Here is a 20235-nt window from a genome sequence, read left to right on the forward strand (position 1 = left end):
CACTCGGCAAAGACAAAAAAATACTCGGCAAAGGCTTTACCGAGTATAACACTCGATAAACAGCACACGACATGCATCTACAGTGTCGGCAAACAGCTATTTGTCGAGTGTTTTTTATCGCGCACTCGACAAATGCGTTGCCGAGTGTCAAATTTGACACTCGGCAAAAAAAAAGTCGTTTGCCGAGTGTTTTTCCAAAATACACTCGACAAAGGATTATTGTTTGCCGAGTGTTTTTAGAATTACACTCGGCAAACTTATTTTCCAAAGAAAAAAATAAATTTTTTCTCAGCATACTATTACTGTTTGCCGAGTATTTTTTGGAATTACACTCGGCAAATCTATTTTCTAGAGAATTTTTTTCTCAGCATATACTACTGTGCCAGCTGACATGCACATGCCAAGCCCTGTCTGCCAAATAATCCTCCGAAAACAAAAGCAGGAGGCGCCGAATGGGATCTATAGTTTTCCAAACGTGCCGACACGGCACTACACGGCACTAGCCCGCCCCGGCACGGCACGCTAGGCACGACTGATGAACCGTGCCGTGCCGTGTCGTGCCACCGTATCCGACTCCAGGCCCAGGCACGGCACTATCATACCAGGAGCGTGCCGTGTCGTGCCGTGCCGACTCCAGGCCCAGCGTGCCCGTGCCGGCCCAGACACTAAACTGGCAAAACCCCTCAATGAACTCAGCACAACAATTCAAAGAGATCTAAAATGACTAAGTTCGCAAAAGATAAAAAACAGATCAGAACACAGCACAGCAAAGAACACAAACTTTTGAAACTAAAACTAATTTAAGTAGGAGCTGTGCAATGGCTGCCTCATTAAAAATCAGTTTAGTTAAAACTCACCCTTGTGAGAAACCCTAAACAGGAAAAGAGTACAGCCAGCTCCTAGATTAATTGTTCATTACATCCATCACCACAGTCCAAGTCTCAGTTATTACAGAACCATTACATAAATGGGAAGTGAACTATTCGACATCAAGATAAAGACCAGCAAAGGCCTCTTCCAGCTCCTTTTCCTCCATCATGTGTTGCAGTCTTGTCTCAGCATTCTCTCAATCCTTGATGCAGGTAAGCGCCTCTACAGTTTCAGGGTTCAGCGTCCGCCGCCGCTCCTCAATGATCCTGCCAGTTAAGCTAAAAGTAGACTTTAAAGAAATGGTTGACACAGGCACTGTCAAAATGTCTTTAGCAAGAACAGAAAGTACTGAATAAGTAAGCTTGTGCTCATGCCACCACTACATGATGTCAAACTCATCATCCAACTGGCTTACTATGTCACAGTCCAGGTGGGATGTAAGTTCACTAGAGTTAGAACTAGCAGTTGCTGCCTGCAGCAAGGAAGTGGCAGAAACACTCCTAGAATGATCAAGACTAGAAGGGAGGGAAGAACAGTCAGCTCCAACATCTAACTCCTCATCATCATAAATTTCAGCCCAAGCTGTTCTTTTCTTACCAGATAGGAATGGAGGAACAACCCTTTTCAGCCTATTAGAGCCATACATTACATCATACCTATTATACATTTTAAACAGAAGAGCTCTGGTGTCCAGCAACTTATTAGTGTAGTCAATATTAAAAAGAGAATGTAACTTCCTAAGCACTTTGGTAAATCCCTTAATTTTAGCTCTTGGATCCAATATGAATGCAATAGAATAAAGATCAGGTATGTTCTTCCAGTACTTATTGTATTTGTCAATCATAGGTTGGATAACAGATCTTAGATGTTCATCATGTTGATACCTATGCAGGTGTATAGTAATCTTAACAAGATAATGAAGCATAAGTGGAGAAGTAGGATAGTAAACACCAGATAAATCAACAGTTGAGTCATAGAACACTTCAAGAAATTCCAAGATTTTATTTGCCATAGCCCAATGATCATCAGTCAAAAGGAAACCACTACCTGAACCTCTAGGGTAATTGGCCTCAATAAAAATACTCTTGTGAGGCAGCAAGTGCTTAAGCATTAGGTAGGTAGAGTTTCATCTAACATCCATGTCTAATCCAAACTTCCTAGGTCTAACACCACTAGCAATGCAATAACTCTTGTATGCAGCAATTCTTTGATTAGAGGAGTTCATAAAAGAGATTGCTGTTCTAAAATCCTCAATGAGAGGATTCACAGCAGCCATTGCTTCTTTCATAATCAGGTTAATAATATGACAAGCACATCATTGATGCAAAAACAGATCGGAACCTAAATATTCTTTAAGTATAGGTTTCAGTTTATCCATAGTATTTTTATTTACAGATGCATTATCCAAAGTTACAGAAAAAACCTTGTTAAGTATACCATACTCAGCAAGGACAGATGCAACACGCTCAGCAATATTCTCAGCATTATGGGCAACATCAATCAATCTTAAACCAAGTACCCTTTTCTCTAATTGCCAATCAGCATTAATGAAATGAGCCACAACAGATAAATAATCTTTCTTAGCCTTTCCAGACCATATATCAGAGGTAATAGCAACAGATGAAACAACATTATCCTTTAAACAGACCATCAGTTTATCATGTTTCTCATTGTAGTATTTAAACAGATCTCTACCAGTGGTTTGCTTAGAGACAGGTGAAAAATTAGGGTTATGAGCAGTTTTAATATAATCTTTAAATGCCTCAGTTTCACCAATCATAAGAGGTAGGTCCAATCTAGCAAGCATACGAACAAGTTCAACACGAGCTACCTCAACACTGTACTCCCAACGACGAACAGAACCATCAGAATTAAAAGCAATATGAGTCTGAGTCATGCCCCGGGTCTTCTCAAGTTTCTTAGGACACTTAGCAAGATGTCGAGTAAGATGCCTAGTGCCATGAACAGAATAAGCAGAGTAGCGCTTATGGCAATGAAGGCAAGTGGCAGCAAACCTGATCTTTCTACCTTTCTCAGTTTTGTAGTGCTTCTCAAAGTCCTCCTAGACAGCAGACATGGAAGGGCGATTAGAACCGACAAGGCTAACCTCATTCTGGCCACCGTCGGCATCAGCCACGTCGATTAGGGGGTCAAAGTCATCGACGGGAAGGGAATCAGCAGCAGAACGGCCGAAGAGCATGGCAGCATCCTCGCAGACATCATCGTCCTCATCATCTCTGGCCATCCCGCACATACGCAGCTCGTCGTTCTGGGAGTGGTCAAACTCTCCATCGTCGTGTCGCCCGGCGCTTGGGCCATCTCTACCGTCTTCGGTTCCTCGACAGCTGCCACAATAAACAGATAAAAGCAGGGTTAGGTTGGGGATTAGGGTTAGGGTTAGGGTTTACCCTTACTTCTACGGCCGAAGCCCCGTAAACGATGACGATGAGACAGACCGATTGCACACCCCTGGTACCTCAACAGAGACCGGAGCCCCGGAGGTGGCGGCAACCAGCGATGTGGACGATGGACAGATGACGGAGATGCGGCGAGGATGCCAAGAACAAGGCTCAATCGACGTTCAGGGATGAAGAATAAGGGAACAGAAGGAGATTGAGGGCGGGAACCACCGGATCTAAGGGAGAAGAGGGAGATTGAGGGTGGAGAGGGAGAAGGGGGAACCACCAGCCACCGGAACTAACCCCTTACCCATCGGAAGACTCCATGGTGACGGCGTCGAGGAGCCCAGGTTACAAGTGTGGCGAAGAGCGGTGAGCAGGCGAGGAGCTAGGGTTATGAGTGCGGCGAGGAGCGAGCGAGCGACAGAGTGAGCGAGGAGAGCCAGAGAGGAGAGGGCGAGAGCTGAGAGGCTAGGGTTACGAGTGAGGGGAGTGGCCGAGTAGGGAGAGCGGCCGCATCGGGTGGCTTATATATCGGCCGCTCGGCGATCCAACGGCTCACGCCCCGCCTCCACGATCCGACGGCTGCGAGCCGTGCCTGCCCCGTGCCCCCCGTTGGAATGGGCCATGCCTGGGCCGGCACTACGGGCCGACCTTTTGGCCCAGGCATGGGCACGGGCGAGGCCAAGCCGTACCAGGCTAGGGCTATGCTTTTTCGCACCAGGCCCGTGCCAGCCCGTTTTGCGCGGCCCGTTTGGAAAATTATAATGGGATCTAACCTCTCAAGGGACGATGCCTACCCATCTAAAGCTCCCATTTGGCACCAAGTTTGTCGGATCCAAATGCCAATTTCTCTCATGAGCAGAGGCACCAGCTGCACTGGCAAAAGCTAGGGCAGGGGCAGGAGCAGCAGCCGCATTGCCACCACAGGCACTGACAGCACCAGGAGCAATCGAACCAGCAGCAGCCGTGGCAACAACACCCGGTGTCACTCCTCCGCTGCTCCTCCTCTGTCGTCATCTCCGTGAAGGCCGACACAGGGGGCTCGAGCTACGGCGGCGGCTGCTGCTTGCGCTCCTTCTCCAGCGGCTGGTACAACGCGCTGTTGATGACGTCCTTCTTCCTCGGCGACGTCTCCGCCAGTCTGCATGCAGGTGATTGCTTAATTTGCACGGTCGTTGCCGACAAGACTCACAAAGAAGTGGAAGATGTGAATCACATGTTTACTTAAGTCCTAGGGATACAAGGCGAAAGTGAAGTGAAGCCTGGTGAAAGACTCACAAAGAAGTGGAAGAAAAACAAACATGGGGCCACGGGATTATCATTGCACATCATCACTGGAGCATTGTCATCAGTACAGTGGACAATCCTGTGAACAGAAGGTGGCAGTAGAGTGAAGACCCTGGTGATTATAGTTCAGTCAAATGATCCGGTGTTGGCTAGGATCTACCATGGGACTATACTAGTGGCGGACCTAGGATTTAAACCTAGTCAAAATTTTATATCCAAGTCATTTCCTTAGGCTAGCCAAGTGGTTCATGTTTAGAGGAGATTAGAAGTAGAGAGGATGAAGGGAGGAGGCCAGGCCTGATCTTGTAAAGAAGATTTCATTGCTATATAATCAAGTTGTTCCCTGCAATCTCGAGTTCATCATTCCATCTCCTGTTTTTCCTTTTTTTGCGATTACACAGTACAACTTAGATACTCACAACCTACGCACACTCTCCTCTTTAAACGCACACGCGCAAACCCTACCCCTATGACCATCTTCGAGACTTGCCCGACAAATCCTCGAGATTGACGAAGTCATCTTTAATTCCTTTTTTCCTTTGGGCATGGATGCCTTGTAATTTTTCTTTGTCTTTCCCCATGTAAATACCATTCTTTTATTCAATGGAAAAGAAAAAAAAATATAGGTAGGGGACTCCCCTACTGTTTTCGTAAAAAAAAAGATTGACGAAGTCATCACAGGCGCCTCGTTGTTAATGGGATAAATCCTATAATATTTGCTCCCATGGGGAGTCAATCCCAGGACCTGAGGTGCTAGTGAGGCTCTTGTAACCACTACGAGCCCTTTCGCCTAGTTTTTCCTTTTTTGGTGACTTTTGTGGTCATTTTTTGGAGATTTTTGTGTTGCATCTTTCGGCTAAGTGTTTGGCAAGTTTTTGTGAGTCTTTGAGACTCTTGTAACTTTATTCATAATAAGTCTTAGTGCCCGGCAACCAGATCTCAAGTTTCTCTCTCAAAAACGCCTCTTTTCATAAATTTCTTGAGAAATCTTTGAACCGGGTTTTTTGGGACTTGTCTTGGACACTTCTTTGGTGCTATGAGGTCTTGGGAACATGTCTAGGCTTTGCCTCAAATAGATTTCCTGCAAGCACCCACGTTCTCCCCTTTCTAAAAAAATTAGGAAAACCCCGATTTGAGAGCATGGTTTTGGAGCTGCTGCCCAAGCTTTGATCTTTTGGAGGTCAAATTTGGTGGACACCTTAAGAACGTCCTAGAGAAGGCATGTGCAAAATTTTAGCTCAATCGTACCTGGTTTGATCGAGTTTTAACCTGTTTTTCTTTGGTCGAGTCTGTTGAGGCTGAAAACCACCTTCTAGGGTTTCCGAGGTGTTTTCTTGATTTGCTCTTGCTTCCGCACGATCGTTTGAGCTTGCCAACACTTTTCCAAGTCCTATAGCCGTGTCATGACTATCAGGACTTGTTTTGTTAGAAGAGAAATTTTTGAAAGGGTTGAAATATAGGTCAAATTCTTTACTAAGAATTTTAATTGATTTTTATTCATCCCTCTGATCGTTTGCTCGATCCTTCACAAATGTTTGGATCAACGAGCGCCAGGAGACGAGCTAGTCTCCTCGATCACACACGACGACACGAGCGTGCAAATTGCAATGCTGTCGCCATCAACGTGTCGCTGTTCCTCAATTGGCTCCTTTATAGTTTGAATCCGAAATGTCAAATGGGGACGTGAATAATTGGTGCATGAGAAGAAGAGGTCGGCAAGGTTGGTGGAGCCGAGCGTACGTGCGTACACAGCTGGAAATAAGCATGTCCTTGAGTTGATTGGAAGCTTTCAATTTCAATGCATGCTCAGTCGTTTTTCTCACACAAGAACAAAGGTGGTAAGAGACTTAAAAATTCGAGGGTTTTGAGAGTGGCCTCGTCGATTTGTATTTTACTGTACTCTATACTTTAGAATGGTCAGTCACTTGGGAGAAGCTGTCAGCTTGACTTGACTCGGCAGCAGCGTATGCAGAGAGAATGAAGCAATGAACACACTTCCTCAAGCTGGTAGTATAACTATTCACACCACAATTCAAAACCACCCTATCCACCTCAGTGGAGGCTACCACGCGTGTCTAAAAATAGCCATTACTTTTAGCTCAAAAAAAAAGGGTGGGGGAGGAGGAGACCGAGTACTACTGCTACATTCACATTCATATCCACTACGTACATTTCTGAAAAATTTATTTCGTGCAACAAAGCCGACATTCAGCTCACTTTTTTGCATGGCTGGCTGGTTGTTGTTTTGCTGTCAGCAGCAGAAATTTTGGGGAGGGAAAAAGGTGCAACAAGTGGCGGGGATATAAAGAATAAACAACCAAATAAGGATATGCTCCATCCATGGCCCCCAGGCGATCGATGGACATGGACTGGACGCATCTCAACCTTTTCCTCAGCAAAGATTGGCTTGACACTATAATCCCTGCAGATTGCAGCCTCCAGCTGGAAGCCTGCATGCAACCAGACAGATCACAGATGCAATGCAACCCTACCACTCCACTTCGTAGCAACACCTGCCGGATCAGTTGTTGTCATGGTGATTAGCAGGATCCGGATCCCTCCGCGCGCAACCACTCGCTCGCTCGGTGACGGACGCACGGTGCCGGCGGTCCGCGTGCCGACGAGTGTGCCGGAGACTGACGCGTCGCGGGCTGCCTTGCCTGCCTTTCAGTCGCTTAGCGGTGGGCGCCGCCGGCGGTGGAGGGAGGGGCCGGGGCAGTGTCTCGTTGTGTGGCGACGTTGCGCCGGCCGCCGCGGGCTTGTCGACGGCGCACGGGCCGGTCGATGACGATGGTGCGCCGCGGTCACCGCCCGGGCCCTTGCGCGCTAGTGGTTGGACCCGCCAGGGGAACTGGGTGGGCCGCGCACGGGCGCGTTTTCTGCGTCACTCCCACGTCGCCGTACTGTTTCACGGGCCGGCCTCGCTCGCGCCTCTAGACAATCACCGTGTACCGTGGGCCGGGCTACGGGAATCCAGAGAAGCCCATGAACAATCGACGGGGAACGCCCAGGCCCACCAGACTGGAAGCAGCAGGGAAGAAGGTGGTGGTGACGGTTGAATTGAAGCCCAGAAAACTCGAGTTTCCCGGGAAGAGTAATGACAGACAGGCAGACTGATTTTCCCGGCAAGAGTAATGACTTCATCCAAATTCGAAACGTTATTGCTTCTCTCAGAAAGCGCAAAAAAATCCCACATATCACCCCATCCATTGGATCAGCATCTAGTGGTCCTGATTGGTAGTTTCTAAGTTTACACAGGTTGGTTGATTTGCACCTGATACGTTGCCCAATTTAAAAGGTGATTCATGTATCAAGCTAGTAGGAACAATCAACAGCAGACGAAGGCATGGCATTGTTTATATAAGGGAAATTCATTACCGCATTCCCACTACGAAAGCAACATGCCAACATTCCAAACCTTGTGATGGCTGACTCCCATCAATGAGGATTTGTCAAATCTTTCGAGGGAATCAGTAAGAAAAGAACAGAACTGGTTGAGGAGCCACTTGGGAACATCCAAAGCCTTGCAACGAGCCAACGACTGCTGCCCATCTGGCCATCTGTTCTTGAAATGTCATTTTACGGGCACCAATCAGCAGTCTTTTGAGATATTAATTGAAACAGAACAACTCAAAACAACATGAGCCAATACTGTGTACACATGCTGCCAAAGAGAACTCCATCGAGAATAAGTTTTGCTCTTGCATTCTGCAGCTTGGAGGTTCATAATACAAGAACAAGAATATTACACTTTGGCCATACAAAAGGCACAGAATTTGTAAGCCTGTATAATTTGATACTGCTAAAGTAACACATTTGAGTTCCTTTTTCCCAACAGAAATGGCGCTAGGGCAAAAAAAATAATCAAGAGTCTGCAAGTGACAGCTCTCTTGTTAGTTAGGTGGGGCACCACCAGCTATACCAGCATTACATGTAAACTACCACGGCAAAATATCATCATAAACAACAACAGCATCCGTAACATATGTCATCTCTTCCTCTCGAGTCCTTGCCTGAGTGCAAAAGTATTTTATGGTTTTTGCATCAGTCAGCCTGGACAAATCTATGAACATTGGGCATGATCAGATCAGATCAGATCACATGTGTAGTTTCGTACTGGGGGACTCTTGGCTGAAGCTGATGTTCCTGGGCTGGCCTAAACATAGGGACTCTTCATGGTTGCTTGAGAGGGCAATGTCCGTGCATGATGACTTGTCGTTGGCGCTCCCACTGCCATACGTGTCACTGCTCTCCAACGGGCTCTTGGCTGATGGGTAAGGCGCAGCAGTTGTCGCCCTGCAAAAGAAGCATGCAAGATCAGAACAATTGCAAATCTGTCATAGGGAATTAAGTTGCTGCGATGCACTCAAAACAAATGTGGTAGAATCACTGATAACTGTTTCTAGGACACTGGGAATAAGAATATGGATTCTACCTTTCCTTTCTTTTCTCCAAGAATCGAGCAAGGGACGCCTTTCTAGCTTGAGGGACAGCTGCAACGGACAATAACAATTTCAATACAGTGTAACAAAAAGCAACCAGAATTACCGAATACTACAATGATAGCCAGTTCTCTATGCAAAGCATAAACAGCCAGCAGTACCTCTAGGCATTATTGCTGCTGCAGTAGTAGTGGCAAGTGTTGCAGGCTGAGCTGCCGGAGCCTGACTCACGGGAGGAACAGCTAATGGGACAGAAGATTTTGGAACTGGGGAGTCAAGGTTAGAGCTAGAGGCGCTCCTGGGGAGAGTTGCAGCTTGCAAGATGCCAGGGATTGGTTTGGAGATGGCAGATGGAGGCGACGAAACATGCTGTGGTCTTTGAAATAGCATCTGCTTTGCAGGCAAAACCTCAGGCACTGTGACTTTTGCTGGAGCGAAAATAGGAGCTTCTGGTTTGCGGGCAACAGGGGCGGCTGAGCTTGGACGAGATCCTCTGCTGGCTAAGAACATGAGCTCCTGAGCCTGTGACAATGAAAAATGTCAATGAAGGAGCTTAAAAGCAAAGCAAATTAGCATCAAAACGAAAAGATCATGGCAAATTATACCTTCTCAGCTGAGACGTTGTCGAATACATTGACAGAACCGGCATAGAAGATTGTCAATTGTGCCGTCTTTGGCCTCACCGCATCCCTTCACAGGCAAAACAAGCAAATGTTTCAGTCGATACTAATTTCACAGCCACTTCTATAAGTCACGGTCATACTAACAGCAAACAAACTACCTTGTTCCATAGAAACCCACGGTAGAACTGGCCACAGTGTTGTTGATGGCAAAAGGCGGCTGCTTGAACGCAGTACCATTCGGAAGGCTAGGCGAGCTCTGGACCCTGAACATCGGATTACTCTGGTTGAACGGCGACGACACCGGAATGACTCTAGCCCCGTTGAGCGCATGCTGCGGCGGCTGCGCGCGGTGCGCGGCGGCGTACTGCGTGCTGTCGGGGCCGAAAGATCTCTGCAAAAACATCATCAGATGCCCGAAAAGGGAACTAGATGTATTAATAAAAGAGCACTCGGAAGCTGACATGAATCAGAACCAAGAAGAGCAGCCGCGCATACCTGGTGCGTGAGGATACGAGGGGCCGGGTTCTTGGCGCCGTCGAAGGAGGAGGAGAACTGGGGGAACGAAGGCTCCTCCCTCGCCGCCGACCTGAACGACATCAACGCCGGGGCGGCGCCGGGCTCGCCAGCGAAGGACCAGTCCGTTGCCGGGGCTGCAGCTCCTGCTCCTGCTCCTGCTCTTGCTCCGCCGAAGTAAGCTGGGAGAGATTGCACACGCCTCTGAGAATCAGACGCCGGCACATATATACACACAGCAAAGCACGAACCCAGAGATGGACCCGTTAACAATCCCCGTCCCACGAGCGAGCAGAGGCCGCTCGAAATCAACTAACGACACCCGCGGCTGTCCGAAAGGTTCGGCCAGTCTCTCCCAGAAAAAAATCATGGCTTTCTTCACGCATTAACTCTCGCCCGAATCGAGCGTACACGGCAGGCCGGCCGTCAAAAGGAATTCGGCAGGCATGCCAGACAGCCATGCCCGCACTCTTTGTTGCCAAGATAAAGTAAAGCTAAAAAAAAAGAAAACAGAAGGGGGCGCTTGAATTTCGCATCTCGCCGAAACGAATGGAGCGAACCCAACCCAGCACGGCAAGAAGCTACTAGGCACGGCTCGGTGCGGGCACAGATCAAGAAACCCCGGGCGGCAGGCGGCGAAAGGAGGCCGGGGAGCATACCTGATTCCTCGGCGCCAGCTGCCTTCTCCTTGTGCGGGTGCTGCTGCTCCTTGCCGATCGCGGCCAGGAAGTCCCTCTCCATCCAACCGGGCTCGGGAAAGGAGGTCGCAGATTTTGCCGGACTTGCCCTCCCGAGGTAGCTGGTGGGCGGAGTGGAGAGACGGACAGCTCGGCACGCCCCCCTCCAGTCCAGGCTCCAACCCCAAGCAAGCAAGCTCTGTGAAGCAGCTTCTCTCTCCTCGGCTCCTCGTCCTGGCTCCCCTCGACTGGCTGACTAGTGATGACAATGCGCGGCAGCCTTGACCGTTCTCCTCTCTCTCTTCTCTCCTCTCCTCTCCTCTTGTAGGCCTTGCCGTGTGTGCTATTCTGCTTTTGTTTAATGGGGTGCGCCCCCTTTCTTAATTGAAAACGAGGGCATTAGATTACTACCAGCTGGGGAAACGGGGGAGATAGATAGACCAAAAATAATTAAGAATAGGAGTGTAGATATAAAAAGAAAAAAGAAAAGGAGTGGTTCGCATGGCGACTAGGGGCGGCGGGCCCGAGCCGCGGTGACCGGATCGGGCGCGTCACTCTCGGTAGGACCCGCACTACGTTAACCGATTCCCCCGGTCGACTCCCCCACGTGGTACGGCACGACGCCCTTCCCGCTGGATTTTTTTTATTTTTAACATTTTTTTTGAACTAATTTTCAATTTAACACTATTTTTTTCTATAAAACTAACACTTTTGCCCGTGCCTACTTCCCTTACGCTGCGAAACATCTGTGTCGCGTCATGCATGGTGGCGCGGCGAGAGAGATGACGTGGCAACGATCGGGGCATTGACCGGTGACGTGGCAGGGTCTACCGCACCATAGCCCACGGCGCGGCAGGACCTGAACGTAGACAGAAGCCGACCAACCTCAATTGCAATTGAACGGGAGCTGCTGTCGGTGCTGTAAACAACTACAAGTGATGCCGCGACGTATTAAAACGAATATGAAACAAATAAATGGAGTCCGTGCGCAAGTTGACAAATTGTCACATAATATTTTCATTGGTTAATGAGTTTGCAAGTTTCGGACGACAATATTCGTTCGACATAACCAACTAAGTTCTAAGAGTGTAAGGATCCCTCGAATGTCTATCTTTTTAGATTTATAGGCAACACATTGGGAGTGTAGCCAACGTTGGTGTGGTCGCGTTGCTGGTGCTTACGGCTCGTACCCTGCAAGTATATGATATGCATGATTACTTATGATCTTTATGATCGTTAGTTTATGAAGCCTACGTATTTAAAGAAACTACCTTTGTTACTACCTGTGAGGCTTCTTGGGTACCAAGCGGGGCACCACCTAGCTGAGACATGCCGATCTCGTCCTGCTGCCAAGAGTCCCACTGGTGGTGCTGTATACGGAAGCCCGGAGGGTCGTCGTCATCGTTGTCCTCGTCGTCCTCGTTTGTAGGGTCCTTCCCAACGCTATAATGTGGTGGCGTACGCACAACGTAAGCGGCACCTGTCACTGACTGAGAAGAGCCGGCTGGTGTCCTCAAAGAGCCAGAAGATATGGCACCCGACCGCGCTGGATAATCGGGTTCCACCCAAGGAGTATCCATGCAGCTCAACTTCTGAGCTAGCTTCCTGCAGCTCCGCTTCACCTTCTGCATAAATAGACGTTAAAGTTAGTGCATTTCCCAAACGCATATACACTAAAGAAATATTTTTAGAACGGACAAGTTTATGTTTACCTCCACAAAAGCCTCGAGAACGCCTGGCCCCTACCCTCTAAACTCATCAAGCCGAAACGCTGCTTCATTGGACAGCCTTGACAATTGTGTCGCCTGGGTACAGAAACACAGTTGGACAGTTTTAGTACACATACTTAATACCAAATGGATAACAAATTGTACTATTTGAGTATCTTATCATGTTTCTTTGAAGCGGGGCTCTCTGTAGTTGTGTGTTGTCCCTAGTGGCAACGTCATACACATCTTTGATTACATCTTTCTCGTCGTCCTCGTCAATCGCCTCCTTAGTATATGGGGGCTTAATATGTGTCCTCGTAGACCTGTGAAGCCATCGTAGGTACTCGTCGAAGGTGTGTTAGTCATGTGGGGGATCCGCATCGACCTGCTGCCGGTCCCTAGTCTGCCACAACTAGATGTACGTATTGTGTGTCACGCGCCAATCCTTGGTCTTATACCTCTTCCTACGGTCATACCTGCAACAAAACGATTGTTAGTTGTACCATACACACCTCTGAATTATAACTTTATTATTAATCGATAACGCACTCGTGTAATTCTTGGTTGGTGGAGTAAAGCGGTGGTGGGTAGCCTGTCATTCTTCTAAACTGCCTGCAAATCCTGATGAGCAAGTGAATCTCGACCACGTGAAAAAAATAAGAGGGACGTTGCAGCGATACTCGCCTGACTCATCCTTAGTGACACGACTCAGATAGTCCTGGAGCTCCGATGCATCCCAAGGACACCAATGCACCTGAATATTTGTAATTGAGTTAGGTTGTGATATAGTGTACATCGAACAAGACACATGTATGATAGTAAAGAGAGCGTAACCTGGTGCTGTGTCAGGACGTCAAGACAGTCTGTGTACTCCCTGTACTTGCGCCTCACATTCTCTCTAACTAACTTTGCTTGTGTCAAGATATACAGAGCTATAGACAGTGTATCCTGTCTGTTCTAATACTGCATTGAACATAATAATGAATTAGCTATTAATAATTTCATCATATGTAACTGCCTCGAAGAATATAGTAAACCAAAGTACTTACAGGGAAACCAGTAATAAGGGGCCTCCTAACGGGCCATCGTTCCCAACACCAAATCTAGAGTACATAGGAGCAACCTCCAAAGTTCGCATATCCTGAGGTGCGACGGCAGGCAATGCATAGCTGTCGATACGCCTATGCTAGGAATGCGCTGCCCTAGCTGTACGCCGCTATGTTATCCCACGACTGGCATAGTATGTCAAGAAAGATCCAACTGATGGTGTTACCCAAGATGTCTAGGAATAGGAAAGCACCAAGGAAGTGCCAGAGCCACAATCTAGCGAACCTGTCGATCTGAGCCTCATCAGCCTATGGGTCCAAGTAATCAAAGCGCTTTATGATCCACAACGACGAAACACCAAATTTTTTTCTAAAATTCACCAAAGAAAATAAGACCCGATGGCTGTAGAAAAGCAATACAAGTATTAAATAAGCTTGAATTGCTCACTTATTTTTCTTAAAAACCTCGTCGTTCGGTGGAAAAGAGCCAGTGAACTGAGCCATCAGCTCCTTCCAGTGATCATTGTCAACTATACCTATCACTGGAAGTCTCCCCAACCGAAGGCCAAAAATAGCCTTCACGTCCTGCATGGTCAAGGTCATCTCGCCGCAAGTTAGGTGGAACGTGTGGGTCTCAAGCCTCCATCTGTTATAAGAATAGAACGACTATTAGTTACCTCAAATTTGTTATAAGAATGTTTACGTATAATGAAGCCACTCGCACCTGTCTATAGCTGCAGTAAGTAGTGCTGGGTCAAGGGGTGGAAGACCGTAGTTGACAACACGGACAAGCTCGAGGAAGTCGGCACACCGTATGTACGACGCGTAACACTCATCCCACTGGTGCACCTTGGTGTGCGTGCGGGGCCTCAAAGGAGGCAAGGGTACCTCTGCGTCGGTGTCAGTCAAGAAGTGTGCTCGGTGCGGGTCGTCGTACTCCACCTCAAGAAGGGGGTACAACTGGTGTTGTGTGGGAGGGGCCATCCTGTTACAAATTGATAAACAAAGGGTTAGAGTATTTAAATTAACAATATTCAAATTACCATTATGTAGCATTACAAAATTTGAACTACTTGTTATGCAATAAGAACACAATATGAAAGCACAAGTATATATTCAAAGTAACATTAACAGATATATTAAATAACTTCACTAGAAAAAATAAGCAATTTCTATGTATGGACCTGCAGTGAGGGCGGCGGCGCGGCAGTGAGGGCGGTGGCGGGCGCGGCGGACAACCGCGGTGCATGGCCGGAGGGCGCGGCGGGCGACCGGAGGGGGTGGCGCGTCGACGTGTGGGTGCGGCGGGCGTAACGGGTGGCCGGCGGCAGGCGAGTCGGGTAGGCGCGGTGGGCAAGCAGGCGGGCAGGTGCGGCGGCGCGAAGGTGCGGCGGGCAGGTGGGCAGGCACAACAGCCGGTAGGCGTGGGCAGGCAGGTGGGCGGGGTTCAGGCGTGCGTGCGGTGGGCAGGTCGTGGCGCGGCGGGACTGGGCCGTGGACCTTTAGCTGGCTCTGCCGCGCGTTGGGCGGTGGCGCGTCACTGCCGCGCCAAGATCGTTGGCGCGGCAGGCCCTGCCACGTCACCGGTCATCGCCCCGGTCAACGTCATGTCATCCCTCTCGCCGCGCCACCATGCATGGTGCGGCACAGGTGTTTCGCCGCGCCAGAAAAATATGCGCGGACAAAAATATTAGTTTTGGAAAAAATAAAACAGTGATAGATTTAAAATTAGTTTAAAAAGTGTTAAAAATAAAAAAATCTCCCGCTGCACTCCAACGGGTTTCGTGGAGCGTAACTGACATCTAGGGCCCTCGGGTGGAAGAGTGTGTGGCGGCCGAGCGTTCAGTGACCCGGAAGCGGTGGGCGGGTCGTCGATAGGACGACACGTGTCCGAGACGGGGGAGCACACGAGGCGAACCGTGGTGGGCGGCCAGTGCCCGGCGTGGTGGGGCCTTGGGATTCTCTGCGGGTGGAACGGGTCCCACATGGTTCCTGCCTTGTTCGGACCATGATGCGCGAGGCGAGGGGTAGGGTTGGACTCAGTGACGACGAAATTATATATAGAAAACAGGTCAGTTGGTGTCGGGAAAAGATACAAAACACAAATACGTAGTAATAAATAAACAAGTAAATGAATAATATATATACTCGTAAAATGGAATAGGAATTGCGTCACGGGGGGCTCGGACTTTAGCGGGTGGCGTGCTGCGCCGGGTTTTGTTTATGGTTTCTCGCCATCACCATGTGCCATGTGCGCACGGCGATTCTCTTTTATAAATTTGATTTGATTGCTTTGTACTTCTATAGAAAAAGGATTCCGTAATTTGCACCAGTTTATTAGGTCAATCCATCCCATGTGGTGCCATTGTTGACTTTAATTGTGTTTGAATTTTGCAGAATTTTTTTTATTGCGACATATGGTGATGACATAGGATGGGTGAAAATGGTATAGGTAATTCTTCAATTTGATTGAAATTTGAATTTTAAGAATTTAGAAATTAGTTTAGTGTGGATTTAGGCACAGGTAATCCAAATCCGATTGTACGTGGACGAGTTACGATGTACATAGAATTGGCAAAATCTAACCGCTATGGATTACTGGTCGTATGTTTAAAATACTATTCCCTCTGTTTTAAATTATAAGTCGCTTTGACTTTTTTAATACATCTATTTTGTTATGCATCTAAATAAATAATATGTCTAGATACATAGCAAAATAAATGAATCAAAAAGTTAAAGCAACTTATAATTTGGAACGAAGGGAGTATATCCAATAATTTTCTCGCTAAACCAAAAATCAAAATAATTTGAGATAAAGAAAATCTTATTAGTTGAGAACTTTTATTTCATGACGTGGTTGTTTTTATGTCCTTAATCTGAATTGAAAACTCGATTGCAATTATTGTTGCTTATTGGCTAATAACTTATAATTTTGAGTGTGTATACTATACTAAAGTGTTATTAGTTGTCCTAGTGTGATAGCCACAACATTGATTATGATGCTATATTTGTTGTACATTACTTGCTATTAGCTATCTTTACTTTGTAATTCTTCACAAGCATAACATTCTCAGTCGTACATGTAACACCCTAAAATTTGGATTAGAGCTAAAATGAATTAATTTGGAATTTATATGCTCATGAAAACATAGGAAAATAAAAAATTTTATTAATTTAAAATTTATCATAAGGTAGAAACGTGTTTGTTGCATTCATGCTGGTCGCACCTTGTGTTTCTATGTGCAAATTATGTGTGTTTTTTATATGTTTAGGAGACGAATATCTATCTCTAGGAATTTTCCAGCTTCTTTCTGGAATTTAATTCCTACCTCCTTCACCTTAATCTTTATGTTCTAAGTTCCCAATAATATTTTTATGAGCTCCAAATACTTTATTTGGGTTCATCATGTTCCAAAGTGTCTCTGAGAATTTTCCTTAAATTTTCGGAGGCCTCGGAGTATTTTTCGTGGCTTAAATATCAATTCTGGACTTTTCTAGAATTATTTTATCCACGAAATTAATCAATTCTGAAAATAATAAAATATCTTGTTTTCCCACCAACGCTCAAAGCCCATGTGCAATAATCCTAATAAATTCTAAAGGCTCATGCATTTATTTACTAATGGGCTTTAATGATTATTTAGGCCCATTAGTAAATATGGAGGGCGCAACATCAATTAGTACCATATTGCTAGTTGATGTAGATGTGAGAAGTTTTTCTTCCTATAAATCTGTACTAATCCTTTGGGCAAAGCACACCAAAACTATCGTAAAAGGAGCCTCTAGTTTGAAAAATCCCTCGTATAGTAAATTAGATTTTTCTCCTCCGTCGCCACAAGGTAGATCTCTCCCAACGCTGAAGTATCTTTCTTTTCATCAATCCATCAGCGGTTGACCGTGTCCCCTTCTTTCTCTTTTCCGGTCACTTTTTCGGCAAACCTTCATGGAGCAGCATCGTTGAGTGACTTCTGGACATCCCGCGACCCTTCTCCTCAGCCAGCATACCATTGTGCACTGCAATCGACCCTACCTCATCTTGGTCGAGTCCGGTCCTGCATGTGAGCCGGCCACGAAGGCTCAAGCAGGGCAGCAGTCAAGCCATGGTAATGTTTGCAGCAGCTCTTGGTCAATCTCTCGAAATCCTTTTTCTTCTTTCTATGACTCGTAATAGCACTATCGATGTTGCATGTTCCTCATCACCTCTCTACATACATATACAGTTCTGTACGTATGTCTTGCCGTGACCTTCAGGCAACGGATGACCGGAGCTCCTGCCGTATGTGCAGCTCGGCCTGTGTAGCAGGCCGCTGACGCCCGCTCCTGCAGCTGGATGCTGAGCACCAATCATATCGTCGCGTGCGCCGCTTGCATGGACGGAGAACTCGTAGACATGGGGATCTTCATCGAGACAAACCCTGAATCCCTGTTTGAGCTGTGCTGCCATCTTCTGATCCTGCTCCTGTCGAGCCTGCCATGGTCGTCGTCCTGTTTCTATTGCTGGTGAGCATTTGCATGTTCGAGTTCTTCTCCGTTTATTCTACGTCCTAACAGCGGCATTGACGTGTTACATACTTACATGCTAGTGATTTATAAACTAAATATTAATTTAATTAATATACATGCAACTAGTTTATTAATTAAAAGCAATCGAGTATTGTCATGTCGGCCTTTTATAAATGAATATTAGATTGATTAATATCAACTTAAATATGTTTTGATTATAATTTGTTAGGCTCAAACGCAATCATATAAAACATGTCTAGATGCTCTCATATCCTTTTTTTTTGTAAAGTAAAAGTTTATCTTGATTAAATTATATGGCATTGTTTATAAATAAAATATGAGTAGTTTCAACTTGAGTTTTAAATTAAGTTATGTTTTGACTAATCTGCTCTTAATAATTTTACATGGTTTTACTCAATTAAAATAAAAGAATCATGAAGGCTTTTCTTTTATTTTTATAATATATATAAAGCTCACGATAGTCGTTTCTTTTTAACGATAGTTCTATTATCGGCGTTTCTTGTGATCTTGTGATCGTAGAATTAGCTCTCTTTTAGTACGTTATTTTATCTTGAGTGGTGTACTGTTCTTAGTTGCTGCTTGTATGTTTGCCTATGTGTGGTGCTTGCTATGAGTAGAACAAGAACCGCTTGTGAACGCTGAAGATCAGAAGCTGATGATGACCAGAAGCAAAGAACGAGGAAGTTTGAGCAAGTGTTAAGGCAAGTATAGCATGAGATCTCCCTTGTTGCTCTATACACCTTTAATCATTTAATTCATACTGCATGTGTCTATCTTGGCACTAAGGATTTCCTAGTACTTTGTTACCTTGTACCTTGTTACCTATGGGTATTGCATTGGGTAGTATGATGCTAGTGCTCAACTACAAACATGATCTTAACTTGACTAATGGTATATGCAATAAACACTAAAAGATGCTTTTTAGCAACATGGAACAAGAGGGCTAGAGCATTGGGCTATTTTTATGGTGATCTAGATTTCTCTCCTTAAGGACTTATCTGTAAGTGATTTATCCGGGACTTACAGTACAGCTGTAAGAGCTACATGGCTTTGGCTTTAGCTCAGTATGAGGACCTTTTTTAGCTTGTTAGCGGTTACCTTTATTGGCGTAAGAATGGCTTGACGAATCGGGTATAGAACAACCTCTACTCTTATGTGTATAGCCATGATGGAATCGTGCCATTCGACAGGGAGGTTTCTATATCTGTTTGCCGAGTGAATCTAATAACCTTAACTTGTTAGACGAACCTTTAAAAGGCTTCATAGTGAACCTTACCGACCTTCCTTGGAAGTGGGTCAAGAGATTAGCTACCTCGGGCGAAAGGGTAAATCACGACTCATAGTGAAAGTGTACAACCTCTGCAGAGTATAAAACTGGTATATTAGCCGTGCTCATGGTCACGAGCGGCCTTGGAACATTTACGGAATAGATGATGAACACTAATAACACTGATGATGAAGATGCTCACTAATGATTACTGTTTATGCTATTCATTATTCATGTTTACCTGATCATGTATTTATGGGCTTATGATGAACTTGTTGCTACTCCTTTGCTAAAATTGTGACAAATAAAAGCTAATCACAGTTAAACCAGTGTCAACCTTTTGAGCCTCATGAACCCCATGTTATATTTGTTGAGTACGACATGTACTTACGCTTGCTTTACTTTTCAAATATTTTGAAAAATCCCGGATGGGTACCAGATTGCTAGAGTTTGGAGGAATTAGGCTTGTGATCAACCAGTCAGTTGTCCCTGTGGATTTGAAGTCTTCACCTGAAGACCGGAGTTGTCTTTCGTTGTTTGCTATCTAAGGTTATAATCTTCATACTAAGTACGTTATATATTGAGCATTGTCTTTCGATATTGCCCTTATTTGTAGCTATATGTGGGATTTGACTTCCTGAACTCACATATGGTGTGTATTTGATTTTGTTCTTAAAACCGGGTGCTATAGTACATCTCTCGATACAATTTTTGACATCTAAAAACTCCACATCAACATGATGAGGACATGACACCTTCCCATACAACCATTGATTATAATAAGGTGAGCATGTTCCTATATTTGCATAATGATAAAACTAAAAATTGGTTACTACCTAATATTAGTATTTTAAATGTGCTTAGGAAAAATGGTG

General features: G+C 45.9%; 1 protein-coding gene across 1 annotated transcript; it reads right to left on the bottom strand.

Moving 5' to 3' along the window:
* Positions 1–8241: 8241 nt before the first annotated feature.
* LOC136541932 (protein TIFY 6b-like) lies at positions 8242–11145 on the bottom strand. The gene is made up of 7 exons (XM_066534117.1): positions 10797–11145; positions 10120–10319; positions 9783–10015; positions 9607–9691; positions 9163–9523; positions 8995–9052; positions 8242–8855 (listed from the first exon to the last, which is right to left on the bottom strand). Exons 1-7 carry the CDS (start codon positions 10876–10878, stop codon positions 8657–8659), a joined length of 1218 nt encoding a protein of 405 aa, XP_066390214.1. The 5' UTR covers positions 10879–11145; the 3' UTR covers positions 8242–8656.
* Between the last annotated feature and the right edge of the window lie 9090 nt (positions 11146–20235).

This window comes from Miscanthus floridulus, chromosome 3 (genome assembly GCF_019320115.1).
Source record: "Miscanthus floridulus cultivar M001 chromosome 3, ASM1932011v1, whole genome shotgun sequence".
NCBI classification, from domain to species: domain Eukaryota; kingdom Viridiplantae; phylum Streptophyta; class Magnoliopsida; order Poales; family Poaceae; genus Miscanthus; species Miscanthus floridulus.

Excerpts from the sequence above, each read along its gene's own strand:
- LOC136541932 (XM_066534117.1), bottom strand. The coding sequence starts at position 10,878 with ATGGAGAGGGACTTCCTGGCCGCGATCGGCAAGGAGCAGCAGCACCCG. Across the intron at positions 9,692-9,782 it reads GTGGGTTTCTATGGAACAAG|GGATGCGGTGAGGCCAAAGA; the intron begins GTAGTTTGTTTG and ends TTGCCTGTGAAG. Across the intron at positions 8,856-8,994 it reads TTGGAGAAAAGAAAGGAAAG|GGCGACAACTGCTGCGCCTT; the intron begins GTAGAATCCATA and ends CTTCTTTTGCAG.